We start from the raw sequence: 22,830 nt of genomic DNA, 5'->3' as shown, positions 1-22,830 counted from the left end.
TTTTGGGGTGTAGGCTGTTGAGATGTGTGAGGAAGCTATCCAGTTTTTCCTTCCCGTGTGGCCAAATTACAAAGGTGTCGTCAACATATCTGAGCCAAAGTTTGGGTTTGTGTTCTGACTTGTCTAAAGCATTGTTTTCAAAGTGTTCCATGTACAGGTTTGCGATGACCGGTGAGAGGGGTGATCCCATGGGTGCTCCTTCTATCTGTTTGTATCTTTGTCCATTGTGGATGAAGTACGTGTTGGTTAGGCAGTGGTTGGTCAGGTCCAAGATGTATTCGGGGGGATTGTATTTGTTTTGAATGGCTGTCAAGGCTTCATTAATGGGCACTTGTGTGAAGAGAGATACAACGGATGCTGCACCCCCCTGCAATCCCTACACAGATCTGGCTGGCACAGGCCACAAAACCACAGCTCGCCCCTATACACGAAGCCAAGCCAGAGCACAACTAAGTGCAGTACAGCCATCTTCTCAGAAAAACTCTTCACAAAGTTCAAGAGGTCAAGACACAAAGGCTTTAGCAACTAATCCACACCTAATGACCCACCTAAGTGGTACTCAGGATATCACTCAAGAAATCACTCAAGATATCCCTCAAGTAATTAAGGAACAAAAGAAGAAAAGGCACACTAGCCTGGGAACTTCCTCTCTGCCCAGAACATTGGAGGCTATACACCACACCTCCTCAACAGTATTTATAGGAACTCAAACACTGAGATCCTGCTCTGTTCCAGTAACAAGAAGCCGAAAGCACCAGCCTGAAGATGACGAGTGAGACCTCGTCGAAACGTCGCCTAGACACCCCAACTTTTACACGGGAAGACACCCGAGGACACCAAAACCTGCATTCCTGTACCCGTGAAAATCTACGAAAGCATATATATATATATATATATATATATATATATCGTAAACCACCCTCTAATCCTCAGACAAAGGGCGGCGTGGAAATTTAATAAATAAAATAAAATAACCACACGGTGCACCGTAATACTTAAATTTATGTAAGTTAAAGGTTTTTTAAAAAAAGTAAACGCAGGGTGAAAAATATAATATATAAATGAGATAGAATGCATTTAAAACAGGGTGATATACATACACGGATAAATATACGTATACTCTAGACACACAAATATATACTGTATTTATTTCTCCTGCCCCGCCCCTTCCCTTTATTGCGGGTTTAAAGGTCGGGATCTTTTTTGCCCTCTTTCGGGCTTCAAAGCAGACTTGTGCGCGTGCGCAGCTGAGGGACGCCCCCTCCCCGCCATTCTCGCCCTCTTTCTCCTTCCAGTCTCTGCCGCCCTTTCCCCGCCACCCCCCCCCCCCGCCCTCTTCCAGCATGTCCGCCTGAGCCTCAGGCTGCTGACGTCATCGCCAGGCGCCCGCGCCGGAAGCGAAGGGAGGAGAGCGGCGCTCCATGCACACCGCGAGCGCGCGCGTGGCTATAGCAGGTCGGGAGCCCCCAGCTCCGGCTGCTCCTCCCGCGTTGCCATGGCCGGCATCCTCTTCGAGGACATCTTCGACGTGAAGGACATCGACCCGGAGGGCAAGAAATTCGACAGGGGTGAGAGGCAGGCGCTCGTTTTCCAACCACGGGGGCCACAGTGGTACTTTTCCTGCGGGGGGTGGGATGGATGACCTTTGGAGGTCCCCCTTTCATTCTTCCCGTGGTCCTATCCTTCCCCGTTTCTGTCTGCCCACCCTGCTCCTGGACACGGAACCTCATCCTTGCTTCCCTGCCCGCCTCCATGTAGGCTGGTCGATTTATACTGTGTTAGTTTTATGATGTTAGCCTCCCTGAGCCCGGGGAGGGCGGGGTACAAATAAAAAATTATTACAGTATTGTTATTATTATCTACAGTAAGCCCACAGTTTAAGCAATGTGTGTGTGATGGATCGCACCCAAAGCCAAAGGCATTTATAGCCGAAACCCAATGGGTGCAACGGCGGGTAGGATTTCCCCCCCTTTAAATTTTTTTTTGCCTTGGGTACAGCTGAACACACACAAGTTAAATGTACCTAAGTTGCAGGCTTCCTGCATTTGCATGTGCAGTGTACGCTTTCTTTTTTCCCTTCCAAGGCTCTTGAGGTGGAGTGTACTTGGTTTCTTTCTCTCCTTTCCCCTCATCCCCCAGTTCCCCTCTCCCAATTTAATCTTGCAAACTACCCTGTCAGGCGAGTTTGGTGGGTTGTGAGCTTTATGGTTCACGGGGAATTCAAATCTGAATCTCTCCACACACACACCACCCAGCATCCTATTTATTTATTTCTAATAAGCATCTTCTAAGCATCTCCGCCTTAGGGTCAAACTTCTTTTCAGGCGTTTTTGGAATTGGTTTTAAAAAACTGTTTTAACTGTTTGCAAATCTCCCTGAGACGCATAGAAATGGTGCTTTGTAGATACGTCATATATTGAATACAATCTTAAAGCAGTGTGGAAATAAAAACCATTTCGTATGTGTATATAAACAGTTTAAAATCCAGTGCAGCTACATACTAGTCCAACACTCTTTAACAGTTAGAGTCGAGTCACTAATTTTATCTCTGCCTTAATTAAAGGGTATGTCTATAGTGGTGATGATTGCTGCTATTAGTAGTAATAGCTGCTATTAGTAGTAATAGTGCTATTTCTACTATTACTACTACAATGCCTAAGTTTACTAAATCTACAGGGGCAGTAGGGCTTGAATTTATGAAGCAAGAGTGATGGGGAAGGATCTCCTAACAGTTCAGATGCTAATAACCATGGCAACAAGAGAAAAAGAGGCCCTGGTGTTGTGGTGAGAGCTTCTGATTACAAACCCAGGTTCAAATCACCGCTTGTCTCACTTTGGTGACCCTCCATTTCAAAATCCCTTCAGACCTTGGCTTAAAAACCGTACAGCTTTAGGTCCCTTTCCCTTTGATCTGTGAGCCAGGGTTTCAACAGATATTCTGCATTTAAATGTGCAACTCTTCACCCTTCTCCTGGGCTCTACAAAACTGAGTCTGGAATGACTTGGCATTCCAGCAGAAGTGGAGGTGGGGTCAGCCTTCTATGCCTCTATCCCCTAATAACTTGACACCTGGATTTGTCTCCCTCCAGTCTCCCGACTGCATTGTGAGAGCGAGTCTTTCAAGATGGATTTGATCCTGGATGTGAACATACAGATTTACCCTGTCGATCTTGGTAAGTGAGTGCAGTCAGGGGGCTTGCCTGGCAGTGTTTCTCTGACCCAGAGCTAGTTAAAACTTTTTTAGCACATGGATCATTTTTTCTGCACACCCACCCATCCCAACATTACATGCCAGCAGTGGATGTGTCCATAGCAAAAGCAGGCATGGCCATCCCGTAATCACAAACACTCATCACACTTACGCATTCCCATTGCACACTTGCCACATGCAAAGATTTCTCCCTCGCCCATTGTTTGAATGCACCCATATCTCTTGAAACACGTGACATTTTTTTCCTAGAAATTCAGCTGCCAAATCCGTGATGTATGAAGCTAGACCAGGCATGTCCAAAGTCAGTTTGGGGGGCCTAATCCGGCCTGCCGGTTGGTTTAATCCGGCCCCTGTGGCAGTTTATTTCCTGGGGTAAAATCCTAAAACAAAAATCCTCAACAACTTCAATTCTAAAAAAAGCTCAACAACTTTGGGGTAAAATCATAAATCCTAAAAAAAGGGCAGCAACTTTGGTCGGCCCTTGGCCCTTCACTTCATCAAATCTGGCGCTCTTTGAAAAAAGTTTGGACACTTTGGACAAAAAGTTTGGACACTGAGCTAGACAAATGCATTGCGACATGAATCTCACAAACATTAGCTGTAGTGAAAAGACTCCTCGCTGTCTTATTTTTGTTCCCCCATGCATTTCAGGTGACAAATTCCGCCTCGTGATCGCCAGCACCTTGTATGAAGACGGGACCTTGGATGATGGAGAATATAACCCAACCGATGACAGGCCATCCAGGTAATGGGGGGGGGGGGCAGAGGATGGCAAACAGAGGACTAGCCAAGGAGAGGGCTTCACGAATCAGTCCTGTGGTTGTGTGCCCTTCCTTTCAGCCTTCTGCAAGGTCGAAAACTAGCTTCTTTTTGTAGTGCCTTCAAAACCTACACTAGATGGTATCTTTTTGGCTCGAGAGACAATGAAGTGTGCCTCCCAGGGTGAAGTCAAACTGCTGTGTCAGCAGCACAAAAGTGATTTCTCCAGGGCACAAGCATGGGCAGTGTAGAGACCCAAAGTGTGTCCTTACTTGAAGTATAAACACAATGGTTCTATTGCCTAATCCAAGGGTTGGGGATCTGAAGCCCAGGGGCTAAATGTGGCCAGCCGGGTCTCTCTGTCTGATTCTTGGAGCTCTCTCCTGGCTGCACCCCTTTCTGGCTCTGCTTTGCACCACAGGTATTTTTGCTTCAGTGGAATGTCTCTTTGAACTCTGATGATGCCCTTTGCCCGTCTGGATGGAGGATTGAGAGACAGAGAGAAAGATTTGCATGCCTTGCTCCACCCACTTCTGCCTCTGGCCCCTCATAGGTTGCACAGGATCAAGTGCAAGCCAAGCCCTTGAGTTGAATTAGGTTCCCCACCCCTATTTTCATCCTCTGCAGTTTGCTCCTTATGCACAGGGTGTCTGTCTGCTTGGCAGTCCCTAAGCCATGCCTCTCATGAGCTCCCTTTTAAGTTCTTCCTGCTCCTCTTAAGTCCTCCTGGGCTGAGCCAGAGAGGAAAGAGCTATAAAAGGGGTGCTGTCTGCTGCAGACTTGCTGCACAATATTTTGTTTGCCTTTGTTACCCTGTATGTATTTTACATTTATTTCCTGCCTTTCCTCCAAGGAATTCTAAAGGGGGGTGGTGGTTCTCTGTTCTCTGCACTCTGATCCTCACAACAACCCTGTGAGGTGGACGGGGCAGAGAAAGAGAGATTCTGCCAAGGGCACCTATGTTGGAAGGCAGATTTGAAACCAGGTTTCCTTAGGTTTAGTCCAGCACTCTAGCCACTGTACCGTGCAGCCCAAGGATGGGACACCTGTGGTCCAGCACTTGTGTTTGGCCTACGATGCCTACCACCCCTGGCCATTGACTATTCTGGCTGAGGCGAGTTGGGGTCCAACAAAACTTAGGAGGGTCGGAGTTTGCCCATCTCTGGTATGACATGCAGGACATCTGGTGAAGGCATCTGAACTTCTTGTTCCCCAGGCTGCAAGTGGATTTAGAAAGAGGAAATCCGCAGGCTCTGTGATCTGCACTGTTTAAAACTTGTGATGCAGCTGAAACAGATACGCAGATCTTTATTAGCATGTTGGTACAACCTGAAGTGATGTGATGGCCACAAAACCACACACGTTCTCTCCTTCTCTTCCACTGTTCCTTTTGGTTCCAGGGCAGACCAGTTTGAGTATGTGATGTATGGGAAGGTGTACAGGATCGAGGGAGACGAGACATCCACAGAGGCTGCCACACGCCTGTAAGTGTCCCCCCTCCTATTTGCGGAAAGAGCTGGTTGGAAACGAATAGGTACATAATAACCTTCTCAGAAGCTCTCTTGAGTGTGGAGTATAGCTCTTTGAGATGCTCAATATGAAAGGAGTTAAGTGACTGGATTGGGGGCAGTGGGGAGTGAATAGGAAGACGGTAGGAAGTCTTTCCCAGGCTGTTGGACGCCTGTCCTTTAGAGCCAATGGAGCATTGCCCCACCAGTAATATGCCCTCAGCCAGCCCCACCTTCCGTGCATCTAACTTACAGCCAGGCAGGCAGTGGTGTGTCCTGTCATTGCCTCTGGCACCACCTGCTGTTGAGCTCCTTGCCTTCCACCCTACCAGAACTGGGGGCAGGATGGGGACGCAGACATGCAGCCTCTTGTGGGAGTGAGGTCCATAGTTTAAGTGTTGCATGATTCCGCTGGGGTTGTTTTAACCCCTGTGGCTGCCGTAGTCTCCCTTCCTGTTTCTCACCTTTCTCTGGCCCACCCTTCCTCCTCTAGCTCTGCCTATGTGTCCTACGGTGGGCTGCTGATGAGACTCCAAGGAGATGCCAACAACCTGCATGGCTTTGAAGTAGACTCCAGGGTTTATCTCCTGATGAAGAAACTGGCCTTCTAACTGCCTTGGGAGTTGTTGTGGCAGCAGCTTGGACTCAGTGTGGGGGAGCATGGGCATTTGCTGCCTCCTAAGTATATGGAGGGAATATTGCTGGCATGGGGTGTGTGTGTTAAAAGAAGCATCTCTCCCCAGCTCCTCTCCTCCTCCTCCTCACATCCCCCCAGCCAAGCCTCTGCATCAACAGCCTCAAGGAAGATCATCTTTCTTTGGATTCCGCCAGGACTGCAGTGTGAAAATGTATCCCAAATGTCCCCTTGGTTTCAGCAGGCAGAGTGCCAGCCGACTGACAACATCCCCTACAACGAGGAGGTTGAAAGGGCTACGGATTTTCTCTGTGCCTATGACAAACTCTCATTTTTATTACACAGGTGATTGTGGTAAGGACACAGTTCTGTGAGAACCAGCGTTGCCATCATAAGCTGGTTTGGGGACGGCCGTCTTCGCTGGGGGCCTGGGGAAAAGGAGGGAGCCTCTGTTTGACCTCAGTTTCTTACCTTAATTAAACGTAGCTTTTATATAAATATATATATTTGGCTGTTGTATATACGCTAGAAAGTTCACTGCACAAGCATTTGAGAATAATAAGCTTGCAAGACTGCAGTCAGGAATCCATATTCTGCAGATTGAATTTACTAATCTGTTTGCTTTTGGAGACCTTTTGATTTGTCATATATATATATATTCCTAATGTTCAGGATCTGGATTCTTCTACACACACACACAATACTGCAATCCTGGCCAAGTTTCATCTCAAATAGCAAAAGGACACGGCCTTCCTGGGCAGAAGGACAGAGAGCGAGACAGATGAAGAGAAAGCTGGCCTGATAATGTCAGAAAGGAAAAGGGGGAATGACAAGATTCTGAGCTAGGACCAGGATTCTGGCTTTTGTGGTGTAATAGGAGATTCCCTTGTGGGTTCGAGTACACCAAATTCATACTTTATTCAGCAAGGCACTACCAGACAGAGTTCAAAGAGTGCATGAAAGCTTTCCATTAGGACACTATGTAGGCAAAATATATGTCATACTGGCTGTTTCACCCTCTAGCCTCTGTTAACCAATCGCTCCAGTATCTCTCGTTCAGCCACAGTCCTTGGAAACACTGACTCAACCCTATACGTGCAGAGCCCTCCTTGCACTTTACCTGGAGTTGTTTTGCACTTCAAGGGGATCCTTACGGCTGAATTTTTCAGCGGTTCTTAACCAGTTTTGTGCCCAGGCCATATGCTTGCACACATGACACTGCCCTCCCTCATAATGAGCCTAACAAAAGCATTCATTCAAAGAAACCTCACTTTGGAAGAGGCCTTGGGTAAGCTTTTTGCAGCCTTGTGCCTCTCTGGCTGCTTTGGGCTACAGTTCCCATTGGATAGGAGTTGTAGTCCAAAACATCTGAGGAAGCCTGGCCAACTGCCAAAACAAGCGAACCATGGGCTGCGAGTGGCAGCGTGGTGTAGCGGTTAAGAGCAGTGGACTCGTAATCTGGTGAACCGGGTTCGCGTCTCCGCTCCTCCACATGCAGCTGCTGGGTGACCTTGGGCCAGTCACACTTCTCTGAAGTCTCTCAGCCTCACTCACCTCACAGAGTGTTTGTTGTTGGGGAGGAAGGGAAAGGAGACTGTTAGCTGCTTTGAGACAACTTAGGGTAATGATAAAGTGGGGTATCAGATCCAAACTCCTCCTTCAAGCAACGTGTGTTTTGTAGCGCTCTGGGATTTCCCCATGATGCACCCACTGCGTGCAAGGAACAGTCACCTCTTCGTACCCTGAATTTTCCTCACCTATCCCCTTGTGGCTGGTAAGATACAACGGAACACATTCTGGGGTGTGTTTTTTTTTTCTTTAAAAAAAGCGTAAGTCTTTATTGTTCTAAGGTTTTGTGTAGAAAGCCTTTGTGCTCTTCCAGCTCAGAGCCTCAGGAAGGGCTAGTTCTAGTCCAGTCTCGGAAGGCACCGCACCCTGCCTCCCTCTGGGTGGGAGCATCAGTCTCCTGCTGCCACTCGTGGGTGGGTGGGAGGATGTCACATGACCATAGGCAGATGCAAGAGTTGTTCCCCTTTTGCTCGGGCGTCTCCTGCTGACCGAAGCCAGCCGTTCTTGTTCCACAGCTGCCCACACCGTGTCCTCTGGCTGTTGGCGTCAGAAGGAGAACAGAAGTTATGTGACAGCTTTACAATGTGCCAGAGGCTGCCCCCACTTTAACCAAATACTCTGGTTGTATTCAGGTGTTACTCCAAACTGGGGCTGGCCCTACCGTTGGGCAGAGTGAGGTCACTGGAAGCAACAGCAGGGACATGTTATCAGGGGCTCACAGCTGGCCTCACATCCATTAAACTAGGCTGTTAACCAGGACAGGACAGGACCTCATCTCCAGGATCAAAGTAAGAGACCTGTGTCAGCTTCTGTATGTGGAATTGCAGGACGTGGGGGCACCCATCGTGGTCCAATTTCTCCAGTGGACCCTGTTCAAAGCCATGTGGGAATAAGGTGGAGGCTTCCAATGTCCCTGGCACACTCCACCCAGATGGGGGAAGGCCTGGAGAGGAATTCTAAGTGTTTTTGGTTCAGTGTGCCCCCTGCAGCTGGAAGCCCTGATACTGAGGAAGAGTCCAAGCATCCATCATGGTCTCTTAGAGAGGAAAGAGCTATCCTTTCTCTCAAGATGCTGAGCAACGCCCATTTACCCCACTGGCTTTGCACAGAGTACATGGCGGGGGCAGCTCCTAAAATCTCAGCCCCTTTCCCAAGCAAGGCGATGAATGGCTCCAAGAATATAAGATCATGTGAGGAGCTTGGCTGCTGCCTGAGACTGCAGGTCCAGTATCCATTCATTACAGCACATCCTCCCAATGCTTCTCCAATGAAAAAAGGGGTGTTCTCTCTCCTCCAGCGTTTTCCCAGTAAAAATAGGGAATCCTGTTCCATCTCCTCCACCGTTTCTCTGATGAAAATAGGGGTGTCCGAAGGGAAAGTGGGACATTCCGGGATCAAATCAGAAACCAGGACAGCTTCTGTCTTTTCAGGACTTTCCCCTGGAAAATCAGGACACTTCCCAGTCCAGTGCCTCTGGGAAGCTTGCAAGCAGGACCTGAGAGCAGCCACACTCTCTCCCCCGGTGATGCCCTGCAGCTGAAAGACAGGTGTGCTGCCTCCGACAATAGGATGTCGCCATCGTGGCTGGCAGCCGGGCCTTTCCAGTAACCTAGCTGGGCTCGCTCAGCTCTGGAAACACTTCTTTCCCTGACCCTTGTGCTTTGAGGGGTTGGCCAGGCTTGCTCTTCCACACCTGGCCACCAGAGGGCCTACTACTCGCCCTGTGCTTCTCTCCCTTGAAGGATCCAGCCAGCAGCCCATGGGGGGTCTTTCAGTGGCCCCTGGAGGTGGTCATACTGGGAGGTTGCAGGGCTGCAGGGCTGGCAGCCCTCTGTTGATCTTCCGCACTGCAGGAGTCTTTCCACAAGTCATGGAAGAGGAAGTGCAGCTTTCCCCGCACAAGCTGTTTGTAGGTCCCAAAGATTGTCCTAAGGTTTCTTTCAGGAATTAACTGGGAGCTGCTCTCGGGCTGTGCGGTGGGATTCTGTTCCTAGAATGAGAAAAGAAAGACAAGTGTGGGGGTGCCTGCCACAGTGAAAAAACATTAATTTTTGGTAAACTGCTTTGAATTTTTTTTTTAAAAAAATCAAGCATAAATTTTATGAAATAAATAAATAAATCTTGAATGCAGGATGATAAAAGCTCTTGGAAATCAAGCCTTATGAGGAACAGTTGCATACTGTCTCGCCAGAGTGGTACATGCTCTGGATATATCCTGCTTGGGCTACTGCAATGCGCTCTACGTGGGGATACCTTTGAAGGTGATTCTGAAACTACAACTAAGCCAGAATGTGGCCGCTAGACTGGTGACTGGGAACGAATGCTGGGACCTTATAACACTGGTCCTGAAGGATCTTCACTGGATCCAAGTACATTTCCGACATAAGACATTCAAAACCAACAAGCCTGCTATCCCAAGCTGGTTAAAGGTAAAGGTACCCCTCCCCATACGGGCCAGTCGTGTCCGACTCTAGGGTTGTGCGCCCATCTCACTTAAGAGGCCGGGGGCCAGCGCTGTCCGCAGACACTTCCGGGTCACGTGGCCAGCGTGACAAGCTGCATCTGGCGAGCCAGCGCCGCACACGGAAATGCTGTTTACCTTCCCGCTAGTAAGCAGTCCCTATTTATCTATTTGCACCCGGGGGTGCTTTCGAACTGCTAGGTTGGCAGATGCTGGGACCGAACAACGGGAGCGCACCCCGCCGCAGGGATTCGAACCGCCGACCTGACGATCGGCAAGTCCTAGGCGCTGAGGTTTTACCCACAGCGCCACCTGCGTCCCCAAGCTGGTTAGCCCCCTAAAAACTCCGATACCCCTCCAATAGACACTCCTTACACTGCGTTTGAAACCAAAATCACATTTGGATAGAAACTGTTTCTCAGGCGGCTAGTCCTAGTCTTTATAACCCTGTACCTTCCTCCAGAAGGCAGAAGCTGAAAGAGATCATTTCTGGGGTGCGCACTATCCTGCACTATCTCTGCAGCTTTCTTATGACACCTGGAAGCATAGATTTGATCCAAGGTGGGAAGAGTGCACCCAATTATTCTCTCCACAGTCTTTACAACCCTGGACAGCGTTGTTTTTCCCCTGGAGGGCAGCTGAGAAGGATGCAACAGACATGCACCAGATGGAGGCTGGATGAGAAGGACGGAACAGCTCGTGATGCCCTGCAGGCCCCCCCCAACTGCACCCAAAGAGACAGGCCCCCCGGGCACAACCCAGAAACATCTGAAGGGCCGCAAGTCCCCCCCACCAACTCTGCAATCGAGGTCAGCAAAGCAGAGCCATGCCTGGGTGCAACAACAACTTTCGCTGTTTGTGATTTCCAGTAACTAGCATTCAGAGACCTACTGCCTCCAACAGTACATAGCCAGAGAGCATTGCAGATATTATTCCCCATAGATTTGTCTAATCCTCTGTTACAGCCATCCACGTTAGCGGCCATCACTACACCTTGCGGAAGCAAATCCCATAGATTTAACTCTTTTCTGCAGTGGCTCCCTGTTTGTGGAATGCTCTCCCCAAGGAGTTTTGGCTAGTACATTCATTAGACACCTTTAGGCATAGCTGTCAATCTACAGATTTGAAAATAAGGGACCAGCAGCCTCAAAAATATGGGACCAGCAGCCAAAGTAAGGGATTTTCCAAGCACAGGTATGTTCAACTTCTGAGCCCCTCCGAGCCAAAGACAGAAAGCCCAGCCAGCAGCCAAACGAAGCCTCAAGCAGTGGTTCCCACAGCACTGCAACCCGGCAAAGGGGATGCAGCAAGGAAAACCACCATCACCTCTCCGCTGGGAAGCGCTGAGCAAAGGCGAGTCCCCAGGCAATGCGGCCGATTTGATCGACACAAGGCATGCAAGCTCCATCCCCCAGTCGTTCTTAGACTCCTTATTGGGTGAGCAACGAGCCAAGCAACACAGTTGGAGCCTCCCTCCTCCCTGACCGGCAGGGAGGGAGGGAGGGAGAGGGGTGATATGATAGCCATGTTCAAATATATAAAAGGATGTCACATAGAGGAGGGAGAAAGGCTGTTTTCTGCTGCTCCAGAGAAGCGGACACGGAGCAATGGATCCAAACTACAAGAAAGAAGATTCCACCTAAACATTAGGAAGAACTTCCTGACAGTAAGAGCTGTTCGACAGTGGAATTTGCTGCCAAGGAGTGTGGTGGAGTCTCCTCCTTTGGAGGTCTTTAAGCAGAGGCTTGACAACCATATGTCAGGAGTGCTCTGATGGTGTTTCCTGCTTGGCAGGGGGTTGGACTCGATGGCCCTTGTGGTCTCTTCCAACTCTATGATTCTATGATTCTATGCTTCCTTTGAAACCTGGGGAATTTAAGGGACATCATCAATAAGTGACAGCAGTGGGACACAGCGCTGGGATAAGGGACTTTGCCGCCAAATAAGGGACGGTTGACAGCTATGCCTTTAGGCACCAGGGGAAAACCTTCCTCTTCAACTAGGCCTTGGCTGACTTTTAAACGTGTTTGGGGGTGGGGAGGAGAGAGGTTTATTGGTTTGTGTTTTTTGTTCTTGTTTTTATCATGTATTTTGTGTTTTCATTTTGTATTTTATGTTGTGATCCGGCCTGAGATCTACGGATGAAGGGCAGAATGCAAATTTAATCAATCATCATTGTCATCCTGGGGAAGCCCCCTTCGGCCTCTCACCTGCCACCCAAAGTTTCGGAGCTGCAGGAGGAAGGAGCTGGCTTTCTCATAAAGCTGCTGGAGCAGTGGCAAGGCGCAGCCCTGGCTCAGCTGGTTTTGGGCAGCTGCTGTGCCATCCACCAAGTTAGCCAGATCACGGAGGGTTTCTTGCCCTTTGTCTTGGTTCTGAAAGAGTAAGAGAGAGGGGCAGTTGTTGGGTGATTCTGACATTTCTTATTTATTGGTTGGTTGTTGTGGTCATATCTCAGCTTTGCTCCATAGATCTGAAGGTGGTGTCCAGACTTCTCCCTGCCTGTGGCCCAGTATACCTGAAGGAGCATCTCCAACCCCCATCATTCAGCCCGGACACTGAGGTCCAGCTCCAAGGACTTTCTGGCGGTTCCCTCCCTATGAGTTGCAGGGAACCAGGCAGAGGGCCTTCTCGGTAGTGGCACCCACCCTGTGGAACGCCCTCCCAGCAGATGTCAAAGAAATAAACAACTATCTGACTTTTAGAAGACATCTGAAGGCAGCTCTGTTTAGGGAAGTTTTTAATGTTTGGTGTTTTATCGTGTTTTTAACATTCTTCTGGGAGCCGGCCAGAGTGGCTGAGGAAACCCAGCCAGATGGGTGGAGTATAAATAATTTATTATTATTATTATTAATCCTCGCAGCAAACCTGTGAGATACGTAAGGATGGGAAATTCAAACTCTGCTCTCCCAGATCCTAGTATGTCATGGACCGGCTGGACACAAAGGAATGGCGGAAGGAACCAGCTGAGGAACTCCCAAGGGAAGAAGAAGGTTCAGAGCCCGGGGATTGGTGGCAGGACAAGGATGAGTGAGAGCGAACTCCTTTTCCGTGTGCTGCTTCTGGTGTAATCAAAGCAGTACCACAAGAGGGTGGTGTTGCCTTGCAGGAGTCAGATTAGATTAAATGGAAACGGAAAGACGGCCTTAGGAGGCAGAACAACCCAGCGAGGACTAAGCATCCGTGGCTGCAGAATACCGGGGGCTGTTGCAGGGTCTGTGCGGAATGGAGTATCCTAGACTGGCGGATCTACAATTTGGGGGGTCCTGCAGCATGAGCAACTAGCAACGAGGTCTGGGTAAGCCAGGGGTCAGCAACCTTTTTAAGCTATCCCTCAGACCATGTGGTGGGCCGGACTATATTTTGGGGGGAAATATGAACGAATTCCTATGCCCCACAAATAACCCAGAGATGCATTTTAAATAAAAGGACACATTCTACTCATGTCCATACACGCTGATTCCCAGACCATCAGCAGGCCGGATTTAGAAGCCGATTGGGTTGCATCCGGCCCACGGGCCTTAGGTTGCCTACCCCTGGGGTAAGCCCTGTGACCTTCTTCAATGGGGTTGTTCCACAACAGATCAATTTTTTAAATGATAATAATAATAACTACCACATCCCAGATTTTGATTAAAGTTGCTGTACTGGGTTATCTCACACGTCAAAGTCAACACAGTGAATAAATATTTCCTATGCCTTATGGTTTTCGAGTTGTGAGGGGTGTGAAAATTAAGGAAACGTTATATGCACGGTACATCATAGAATGGTGAAATTGATTCTACTAGACCCATTTTTTTTTTAAAAAGCAATGTGGACTGAAGTCATTTTTGGGGCATGAGCATAGCCAGGATTTATGTTGGGGCGTGGCAGGACAGCCCCCTGTCCTGTTCCAGAACCAAGCTACCTACGACGCGATTGGTCAGTTCACAGAAGCCACGCCTATCATTCAGTCGTGTCGCTAGAATGCACAACAGCATCATCCAGGTGACCTCAGTGAGCGTTTCAATTCCAGATATTCTGATTATTTCTAGTTTTAGTTAAGTATTTTTTTTATTTATTTACTTGATTTGGGGGGGATACAGCTGCCCTCCCCTGCCCGCCTGGCTATGCCCATATTCTGGGCCCCCTCTGGAATTAGGGGGCTTGAAGCTGAAGCTTCATTAGTTTCATAGTAGAGGAAGAAGAAGAAGAGTTTGGATTTGATATCCCGCTTTCTCACTACCCTAGGGAGTCTCAAAGTGGCTAACATTCTCCTTTTCCCTTCTTCCCCCACGACAAACACTCTGTGAGGTGAGTGGGGCTGAGAGATTTCAAAGAAGGGTGACTGGCCTAAGGTCACCCAGCAGCTGCATGTGGAGGAGCAGAGACGCGAACCCGGTTCCCCAGATTACAAGTCTACTGCTCTTAACCACTACACCACACTGGCTCCTGGTCCTAGAAGATGCCATGGCTGGTTGGGAACCTGAGGGTGAGCCCTCCAGCCTGCCATGGCATCTTCTTTTAGGTCAAATGCTTGTAGCATTTGGATTAAAGCCATCACAGCTCAACAAGCCCAGGCCCCAGCCCTTGACCCATAGAGGGTGGGTTGGTCATTTTTACATACTCACTGTCTTTGCCATCCACTCTCGGAGGCTGAACCCGACCAGGGGCAGCTGCACAGGCTGCTGGAGGAAGGGGAGTTCCTCACACTGGCTCTGCGGAAAGGACAGAAAACCCCTGAGAGGAGAAGCAACCAGGCCAGCTGGCAGGAATGGCCAAATGCACTGGGGAAATGCAACCACCTGGCCCCCAACAAGTGCCACCCCACAAATGAGGTGCAAAACAATTACGGCCAAACTTCATGGGTACCCAAAAGAACATGGTTTGGGGCTGTAGATCATCTGTCCATTGATATATAATTTTATGGTTTTACTCCAAAAAAAAGTGGTGTTATGAGCCATCATTGCCAAAACAAGATGACACCTGATTGGCTGTCTAAACACTCCTCTTTCTGATTATTTGGCTATAGCTTTTGATAGAATGCAGAGAATTGAACATACCTTGTTGCATTACATTCTTCATTAAATTATCTTTCCATTGATATACAGTGGTACCTCAGGTTACATATGCTTCAGGTTACAGACGCTTCAGGTTATAGACTCAGCTAACCCAGAAATAGTACCTCGGGTTAAGAACTTTGCTTCAGGATGAGAACAGAAATCGGGCGGCGACAGCGGGAGGCCCCATTAGCTAAAGTGGTGCTTCAGGTTAAGAACAGTTTCAGGTTAAGAACGGACCTCAGGAACAAATTAAGTTCTTAAACCGAGGTACCACTGTATAATTTTATCATATTGCCTCAAAAAAAAAAAAAAAGTGGTGTTATGAGCCCTCAAACCTCAGAAATACACTTTTTCCAAAAGGTTTCCACAATTTTGGCCACTAGCGTAGGCACACGGTTCTCTCCCTGCATTTTATTCACACAACTACAGTGGTACCTCAGGTTAAGTACTTAATTCGTTCCGGAAGTCCGTACTTAACCTGAAACTGTTCTTAACCTGAAGCACCACTTCAGCTAATAGGGCCTCCTGCTGCTGCCGTGCCGCTGGAGCACGATTTCTGTTCTCATCCTGAAGCAAAATTCTTAACCTGAAGCATTATTTCTGGGTTAGCAGAGTCTGTAACCTGCAGCGTATGTAACCCGAGGGACCACTGTACAGGAAATAGTGGCTGCCCCAACACTGTGCTGTGTGGTTAAAAATTCTACTGAGCTGGCTGGGGCTGATGGGAGTTGTGGTCCAAAACATTTCGGAAGCACTAAACTAGGGTTTCCCAAACTTGGCTGTTTTTGGACTACAGTTCCCGCCATCCCTGACTACTGGTTCTGCTAGCTAGGGATAATAGGAGTTGTAGTCTAAAAACAGCTGGAGACCCAAGTTTGGGAAACCCTGCACTAGACTGAGAAAGGTTGATCTAAATAAATAAACGGAGTCCTTCCTTGCAGCTGGGCAGTATTATCAGGGCCGGCCCACCCGTGAGGCAAGGTGAGGCAGTTGCCTCAGGCAGAAGGATTCACCAGGCAGCAGGTCACAGTATCAATCTTTCTCCCTCGTTCCTGATGTAGATCTGCCCTCACCCCTTCTTTTCTGGTGGGGTGAAAGGAGGCCCCATTTTGGGGTCTGACTCAGGCGCCAAAATGTCTTGGACGGTTCTGAGTATTATTCTGGGCCACCCATCACATGCCACCCACTCGGTGAGTGGTGTAACCTTAAGGAAAGTCTATGGAAGCCAGCAAAACATGCCAAGGCTCTGCCCGGGTGAAGTGAAACGGCATTGCTTACCACTTTGTCCTCCAAGTCCATGGCTTCGGTGATGTACTTCTGGATTAGCCTCCTGTCACAAACCAGCCTGGTGGGACTCATCTCAAACAGGTCCAAACCGAGCAAGAATACAGTGAGGAGAAGGAGGAGCCCTAAGGGAGGTTTGAGGGAGGAGAGACAAAAGGATAGATGGCCAAATGTTTGGTACCTTCTGAATCAGCTTGGCAGGTAGGCTCCCTAGACCTCCTTCCTTCCTTCCTCCTCAAAGAGGTTCTCCCCCTCCTCATTTAACACTGGGCTTTCCTCTCAGGTCACCGTACCTCACAGGGTTGTTGTGGGGATTGAATGAGGAGGACAGGAAATCACGGACACCATATTGAGAGCCATGGAGGAAAAGCTGAGATATAAATGTGATGAAAAATGATGATAAAGTTAGGTGGGACAAGGAAACCCTCTGCCTTGTGGGAATGTTCAGGGATGCAGGAGAGGATATATTGTCTGATTATATCCTTATCCAACTTGTGTTAACAAGTTCCACAATTTCAGCAGAGTAACATTCCCTTCTTTTAAATTTGCAGTGGCTGCATTTGCTCAGGCTCGCTAAAGCCTCTATAATAACTGTTCTGGTATTTTCCCCTTATTCCCTCATAAAATAGAAGAGACGACACAGTCTTTTACAAAAGTATAAAAAGAGTTTACTCACATTTTGTTCACAATCAGATCCCAGAAGGCAGACTTAGCTTAATGAAGTAACATACACTTGGAATCTATCTCTTAAGAAGACAGTCCCTTTGTCCTCTCTTGGCTGGAAGCCAAGAGGGCATCTTTTGCTCAGTAGATGTTGTGTCTTCGATGCATGTGGTGAAAGAGAGATGGCTGCCCTGCCCTGTGCTTTTGTCATTACCTGCACAGGTGAGGCCACGCCCACCTCTAGTCACATGCAGAGGAAGTCTGTCCCAGCCCAGAAGGAAACAGGAAGTTTACCTGCTGGCTGGACAAACATCCCTCCCCATGTGTAAACATGTGCACTCTAGGAATGTTGTACTTGACTGCTCTTGTGTTTCACATCCCACATGCCCCAGGTAATGGGAGGCTGAATTAGGGTGAGTTTGCGGGCAAAGGAGCTGTCCACAGACTCCGCAATTCCCTTGCCAGTCCATTTCCCAGTTAAAATTGCCTTTCCGAAGCTGCGCTATCAGGCAGATGACAAGGACATAACAAGCATCTCTGCTTCCTACACACAGAGATTGTATGTGCACACACACACACACACACCTCCTTTGACCCAGAAAAAAAATGTTCTGTGTATGAATAGAGGACCAGGATGATGGACTTCAGACATCATTGGTTCAGTGTACAAAGGGGTGGGTGCCTTCTCCTTCCTGTTCAAACACCTTCCAGTACTGTATTAATATTTGCTGTATCCGAAGCTGAGATAACCCGGCTTCATTTCTGAAATGGTGCGTTGTGCAAACGCCAAGGTTTAGCAGCTGAACATGTGAGGCTGCAAAAGTGCCTCTGAGCATGTGCAGAGAGCCTGGCCCTCAGCACAGAGAAACCTTAAGCAGACCTCACAATCTGAGGTGGAGGGAAAGGTCACCTAGAGGAGAGGAAGAAGGTTTTAGGCACAGCACTCTCCACCCACCCCGATGCTGGAAATAACAATTTCAGTTTCGTTACTTCTTCTCCAGAATTTTCACCGCTGGCCTGAACTGGGCTTCATGAAAACAAAACAGGATCCAAGTTCTTTCCTCTGCTAATTAAAAAGACGTCACCCAATGAACTAAATCTTACGCTGCAGTCTTGTAGCCACTCACGAGTAAGCCCCACCAAATTCTGCAGGACTGATTTTGGCAGTACTGTTAGTCAATGACCCACATGACCATTTGTCAATTAAGGAACTAGTCAAATGAGCATGCATCTGCATACAATTAAGCAACATTTCTGGGGGGGAGGGAGCACCACCCTGCTTTTTAGAGAGGCGCTGCTGTGTGTAACACCAAGACTTGTCCTTGGGGAAATCCATAGCGGAGAGGAAGTCCTGGATAGAATGGTAGAGTTGGAAGGGACCCTGAGGGCCATCTAGATCAACCCCCGCTCCTTCTCAGGACGCTCTGGACTGGAGGCAACACCATCCACAGCCCCTGAGACTCAGCCCGGCCTGCCAGAGTCAGACCCCTCGCTCCAGCCCATGCACAGAGTGCCTTTCCCTCCAGCCATCTAGGACTGGGGAGAAGGAGGGCTTCCAGCAGAGAAGGGCGTGTGGCTGACCCACAGGCCGGTCTCCCCAGGGGTCCTGCCTGTGTCTTCCGAGACCCCTTGGGGCGAGCCCAGCACTCACGGTTCAGCTCCATGCCCAGCTGGCAGCCGCCTTGTCACAGCATCTTCCTGCCAGGGAACAGCGGCTGCCTCCCAGCTCCCGCCTGGCTTCCATGGACGGTGTCTTGAACGGTGCCACAGCCACGAGGGCAGGCCAAGGGGGCTCCGACGGGCTTTCTGCGTAGCTGCCGGCACCTCGGAGCCAGCGCCGCGCGGCTTCCTGTTGTGAAGCTGCTGGTGACCTCTGGTCAACGGCTTCCGAGCAGCAAGCCCGAGCCTTCAGGAAGACTTCCCACTTCCAGACATTTCCTCCTTGGCTGACGGAGGAGGCAAGGAATGACAAGGCCGGCTGGCTGGCGAGCTGGCTCCCTAGTGCGAGAGTTTCACAGAATTGTAGAGTCGGAAGGGACCTCCGAGGGTCATCCAGTCCAACCCCTTGCAGTGCAGGAATCTTTTGCCCAGCGTGGGGCTCGATGCCACGGCTCTGAGATTAAGAGGTTCATTCTCTACCGAGGCCGTTCCTAGTGCTTCGGGGCCAGATGCACAGTCTGTTGCGCCTGCTCGCTGCAGTTGGTGAAATTGGGGGGTTCTGGTGAGCACCACGAAACCTGGAGCTGGGCTCACATACCCTTGCGATGAAGAGCCTGGCATCCGTCAAGTCTCCCCTAGTCTGGATCCATTTGTTCCAAAAGACCTAGCAAAAAAGAGAGAAAGGAGTTGAGAGATGACTTAACCTAGGGAGAAAACAGCAGAGACCTGATGCAGAAAGCACAGCAGAGGTTGTATTTTCTGAGAACCCTCCGGAAAAATAATATTGCAAAGGACCTGTTGATGGCATTTTACCATTGTACTGTTGAGAGTATATTAATTTATGGTCTCTGTGTGTGGTTTGGGAGCTGCACGGTCAGGGGGAAAACCAATGCTGTCCAGGGTTATAAAGACTGCGGAGAGAATAATTGGGTGCAATCTTCCCACCTTGGATCAAATCTATGCTTCCAGGTGCCATAAGAAAGCTAAGTGCCATAAGTGCAGGATAGTGCGCACCCCAGAAATGATAATAATAATAATAATAATAATAATAATAATAATAATAATAATAATAATAATAAATTTTATTTATATCCTGCCCTCCCCAGCCGAAGCTGGCAGCTAACAACATTAAATTAGTGCAACATTCTAAAAACATTTCATTATAAAAACTAGTTAAAATCAGATTGATGGCAACCATTAAGCTAAAGTTCTGTGAAGATTGCCAAAGGAGGGAGTCAGGCTGCGCCCTGACCAAAGGCCTGGTCTCTTTCAGCTTCTGTCTTCTGGAAGAAGGTACAGGGTTATAAAGACTAGGACTAGCCACCTGAGAAACAGTTTCTGTTCAAATATGATTTTGGTTTTAAACGCAGTGTAAGGTAGTCTCTATGGGAGTATATTGTATTTAATTATGGGGTATCAGAGTTTTTAGGGGGCTAACCAGGCTGGCATAGCTGGGATAGCAGGCTTGTTGGTTTTTGAATGTCTGATGTATATTTTTTCAATTTCGTTGTTCTGTATGGGACAATGACAATAAAGATTATCGTATCGTAGCAACCCAGAAAGCTGCCTTATCCTGAGTCCACCCAGTCTTATATCATCATCATCATCATCATCGTTATGATTCCTGACTCTCCTTGCACCATGAGGTCCCAGGGTGGGTCACAAATCATGGAATCATAAATTTGGAAGGGATTCCAAGTGCCATCTAGTCCAACCCTTTGCCATGCAGGAATCTTTTGCCTAATGTGGGGCTCAAACGCACGACCCTGAGGTTAGGGCTCCCATCTCATGCTCTTTCCAGACTGAGCTATCAAACGGACACAGACATGATGACTTTCACAGGGAGAAGCGCAATTCTCCTGGAGCTCTGAACAGCTTTGGATACCCACCAGCCATAGGCTGTGTTGATGCACTAGACCTTTCGACCACATTTTTAAGAACAGAAGAAGATCCCAGCCAATGGCTTATCTGATCCAGCATCCTGTTCTCACAGTGGCCAGCCAGATAAACCCAAACAGTGGAACCCAAACAGAAGAGCAACTCTCTCCTTCTGTGATTTCTCCAGCAACTGGTATTCAGAAGCATCGCTGCCTTCGACTGTGGAGGCAGAGCATAGTCATCCTGGCTTGTACAGTCGTACCTTGGTTGTTGAACGCCTTGCAAATCGAAAGTTTTGTCTCCCGAATGCCTCAAACTCAGAAGTGATCGTTCCAGTTTGCAAATGTTCTTTGGAACCCGAACGTCCAATGCAGCTGACGCGGCTTCCGATTGACTGCAGAAAGCTCCTGAAGCCAATCGGAAGCCGTGCCTTGGTTTTCGAACATTTCCGGAAGTCGAAAAACCAAGGGACGACTGTAGTCGTCAACAGCCGCCTCCTTCATAAATTAGTCTAATCCTCCTTTTCAAGCCAGGTAGGTTGGTGGCCATCCTGCCTCCAGAGGGAATGAGGTCCCGGGGTGAAGGAGTGGTTTCTTTCGTCTGTCCTTAAATAAGGAGGGGAAGAAGCATGTGCACTACCTTGCGCTCCTTGGGGGGAAAGGTGGGGTATAAATTCAGTGCAGTGCAGTGCAGTGCAGTGCAATGCAATGCAATGCAATAACGAAATGAAATGAAATATTTGCAGCTGGTCACCTGAGGCAGGGGACATTCTCAGCCCTATCTGGAGATGCCAGGCACCTGCAACCTTCTGCATGCCAAGCAGCTGCTCTGCCACTGAGCTACCACCCTAGAGGCCTTCCACCCGGCCTCTGGCATGCCCTGTGTATTTGGAATTCCCTGCGGAATTTCTTGTCCTCCAGCTCGGCCTGCCTGTGGCACGCAGTCTGCAGCGCAAACTGTGCTTCCCGTCAGAGGCCTGCCCTGTGCCCTGTTCCATAGCAAGTGCCTGTTTGACAAGCCAAGCAAACAACCCCCTCTCTGCTCCTGCTGCCTCTCAGGAGCCACCCTGCTAGAGAGCTACTTCCACACTTACCTTGGTAGGTCTCCGCTCTCATGTGCCCCAGGCCTGTGACATCTGCCACCTTGAGAGCTGGAAGGGACCTGGGCCGCTGCCCCCACCGTCTCTCCCATGGTTTGCCCAGGGACTGGGAGAGGGCTGCAGAGTTGTCCCAGCTGCAGCCGGCACTCGCTCAGGAGTGGGCGGTGAGAGATAAGGGAGGTCAACCACCTCCTCATGGCACACGCAATACAGCACATGGGCTCCTGTCCGGGTAAGGACGTGACGGGAGTCACATCTTGCAGTGGGGTGCATGCGAGAAGGAAGGGCACACCCACCCCAAACATTTAAAACACCACTGGCGCACATGGCAACCTTCCCCCCTGAATTCCGGAAACTGTAGTTTCCCACCACGGGGTGCAATTCCCTCAATTGTAACAAACTGTGGTTCCTGCACCCTGAAAAACTACAGTTCCCAGGATTGAAGCGGTGTGGTGCTGCTTTAAAAATGCAGTGCATGGGGACATTAAAAAGGTAAAGGGACCCCTGACCGTTAGGTCCAGTCATGGCCGACTCTGGGGTTGCGGTGCTCATCTCACTTTATTGGCCGAGGGAGCCGGCGTACAGCTTCCGGGTCATGTGGCCAGCATGACTAAGCCGCTTCTGGTGAACCAGAGCAGTGCACGGGAAAGCCATTTACCTTCCCGCCGGAGCGGTACCTATTTATCTACTTGCACTTTGATGTGTTTTCGAACTGCTAGGTTGGCAGGAGCAGGGACCGAGCAACAGGAGCTCACCCCGTCGTGGGGATTTGAACCGCTGACCTTCTGATCAGCAAGTCCTAGGCTCTGTGGTTTAACCCACAGCACCACCCGCGTCCCTCTAGGGGACATTACCCCCCCCCCAAAAAAAAACATAATACAGTTGTACCTTGGAAGTCGAACAGAATCCATTCTGGAAGTCTGTTGGACTTCCAAAATGTTTGGAAACCAAGGCACAGCTTCCTATTGGCTGCAGAAAGCTCCAGCAGCCAATCGGAAGCCGTGGAACCCAGGTCAGACATTCGGGTTCCCAAGAATGTTCGCAAAGCAGAAAAACTCACTTC

The 22,830-nt window shown here is 49.2% G+C and overlaps 2 protein-coding genes across 5 annotated transcripts; one reads left to right on the top strand and one right to left on the bottom strand.

Moving 5' to 3' along the window:
* The first annotated feature begins 1,386 nt into the window (after nucleotides 1–1,386).
* POLR2H (RNA polymerase II, I and III subunit H) lies at nucleotides 1,387–6,614 on the top strand. Of its 2 annotated transcripts, XM_028731689.2 has the most exons (5): nucleotides 1,389–1,568; nucleotides 3,090–3,173; nucleotides 3,863–3,956; nucleotides 5,371–5,454; nucleotides 5,972–6,614. In XM_028731689.2, exons 1-5 carry the CDS (start codon nucleotides 1,496–1,498, stop codon nucleotides 6,087–6,089), a joined length of 453 nt encoding a protein of 150 aa, XP_028587522.1. In that variant the 5' UTR covers nucleotides 1,389–1,495; the 3' UTR covers nucleotides 6,090–6,614. The 2 variants fall into 2 exon arrangements, with proteins under 2 accessions (XP_028587523.1, XP_028587522.1); XM_028731690.2 differs by lacking the exon at nucleotides 3,090–3,173 and having other exon boundaries at nucleotides 1,387–1,568.
* A 593-nt stretch (nucleotides 6,615–7,207) lies between these two features.
* Nucleotides 7,208–21,898, bottom strand: THPO (thrombopoietin). 3 transcript variants are annotated; one of them, XM_077929721.1, is made up of 6 exons: nucleotides 21,762–21,898; nucleotides 18,783–19,454; nucleotides 16,463–16,593; nucleotides 14,753–14,839; nucleotides 12,353–12,517; nucleotides 7,208–9,671 (listed from the first exon to the last, which is right to left on the bottom strand). In XM_077929721.1, exons 2-6 carry the CDS (start codon nucleotides 18,793–18,795, stop codon nucleotides 9,453–9,455), a joined length of 615 nt encoding a protein of 204 aa, XP_077785847.1. In that variant the 5' UTR covers nucleotides 18,796–19,454; nucleotides 21,762–21,898; the 3' UTR covers nucleotides 7,208–9,452. The 3 variants fall into 3 exon arrangements, with proteins under 3 accessions (XP_077785847.1, XP_077785848.1, XP_028587527.2); XM_077929722.1 differs by lacking the exon at nucleotides 14,753–14,839; XM_028731694.2 differs by lacking the exons at nucleotides 18,783–19,454; nucleotides 21,762–21,898 and adding an exon at nucleotides 17,145–18,772.
* Between the last annotated feature and the right edge of the window lie 932 nt (nucleotides 21,899–22,830).

This window comes from Podarcis muralis, chromosome 6 (genome assembly GCF_964188315.1).
Source record: "Podarcis muralis chromosome 6, rPodMur119.hap1.1, whole genome shotgun sequence".
Classification (NCBI taxonomy): Eukaryota; Metazoa; Chordata; class Lepidosauria; order Squamata; family Lacertidae; genus Podarcis; species Podarcis muralis.
This window is presented reverse-complemented; position numbering and strand designations above follow the sequence as displayed.

Bases quoted from the DNA above. Each gene is read 5' to 3' on its own strand.
- POLR2H (XM_028731689.2), top strand. From the start codon at position 1,496: ATGGCCGGCATCCTCTTCGAGGACATCTTCGACGTGAAGGACATCGAC. The intron at 1,569-3,089 runs GTGAGAGGCAGG...GTCTCCCTCCAG, and splicing joins GGGCAAGAAATTCGACAGGG to TCTCCCGACTGCATTGTGAG. The intron at 3,174-3,862 runs GTAAGTGAGTGC...CATGCATTTCAG, and splicing joins GATTTACCCTGTCGATCTTG to GTGACAAATTCCGCCTCGTG.
- THPO (XM_077929721.1), bottom strand. The intron at 14,840-16,462 runs GTAAGCAATGCC...TCCTTTCCGCAG, and splicing joins TGGACTTGGAGGACAAAGTG to AGCCAGTGTGAGGAACTCCC. The intron at 9,672-12,352 runs GTGAGAGGCCGA...TTCTCATTCTAG, and splicing joins TCCGAAACTTTGGGTGGCAG to GAACAGAATCCCACCGCACA.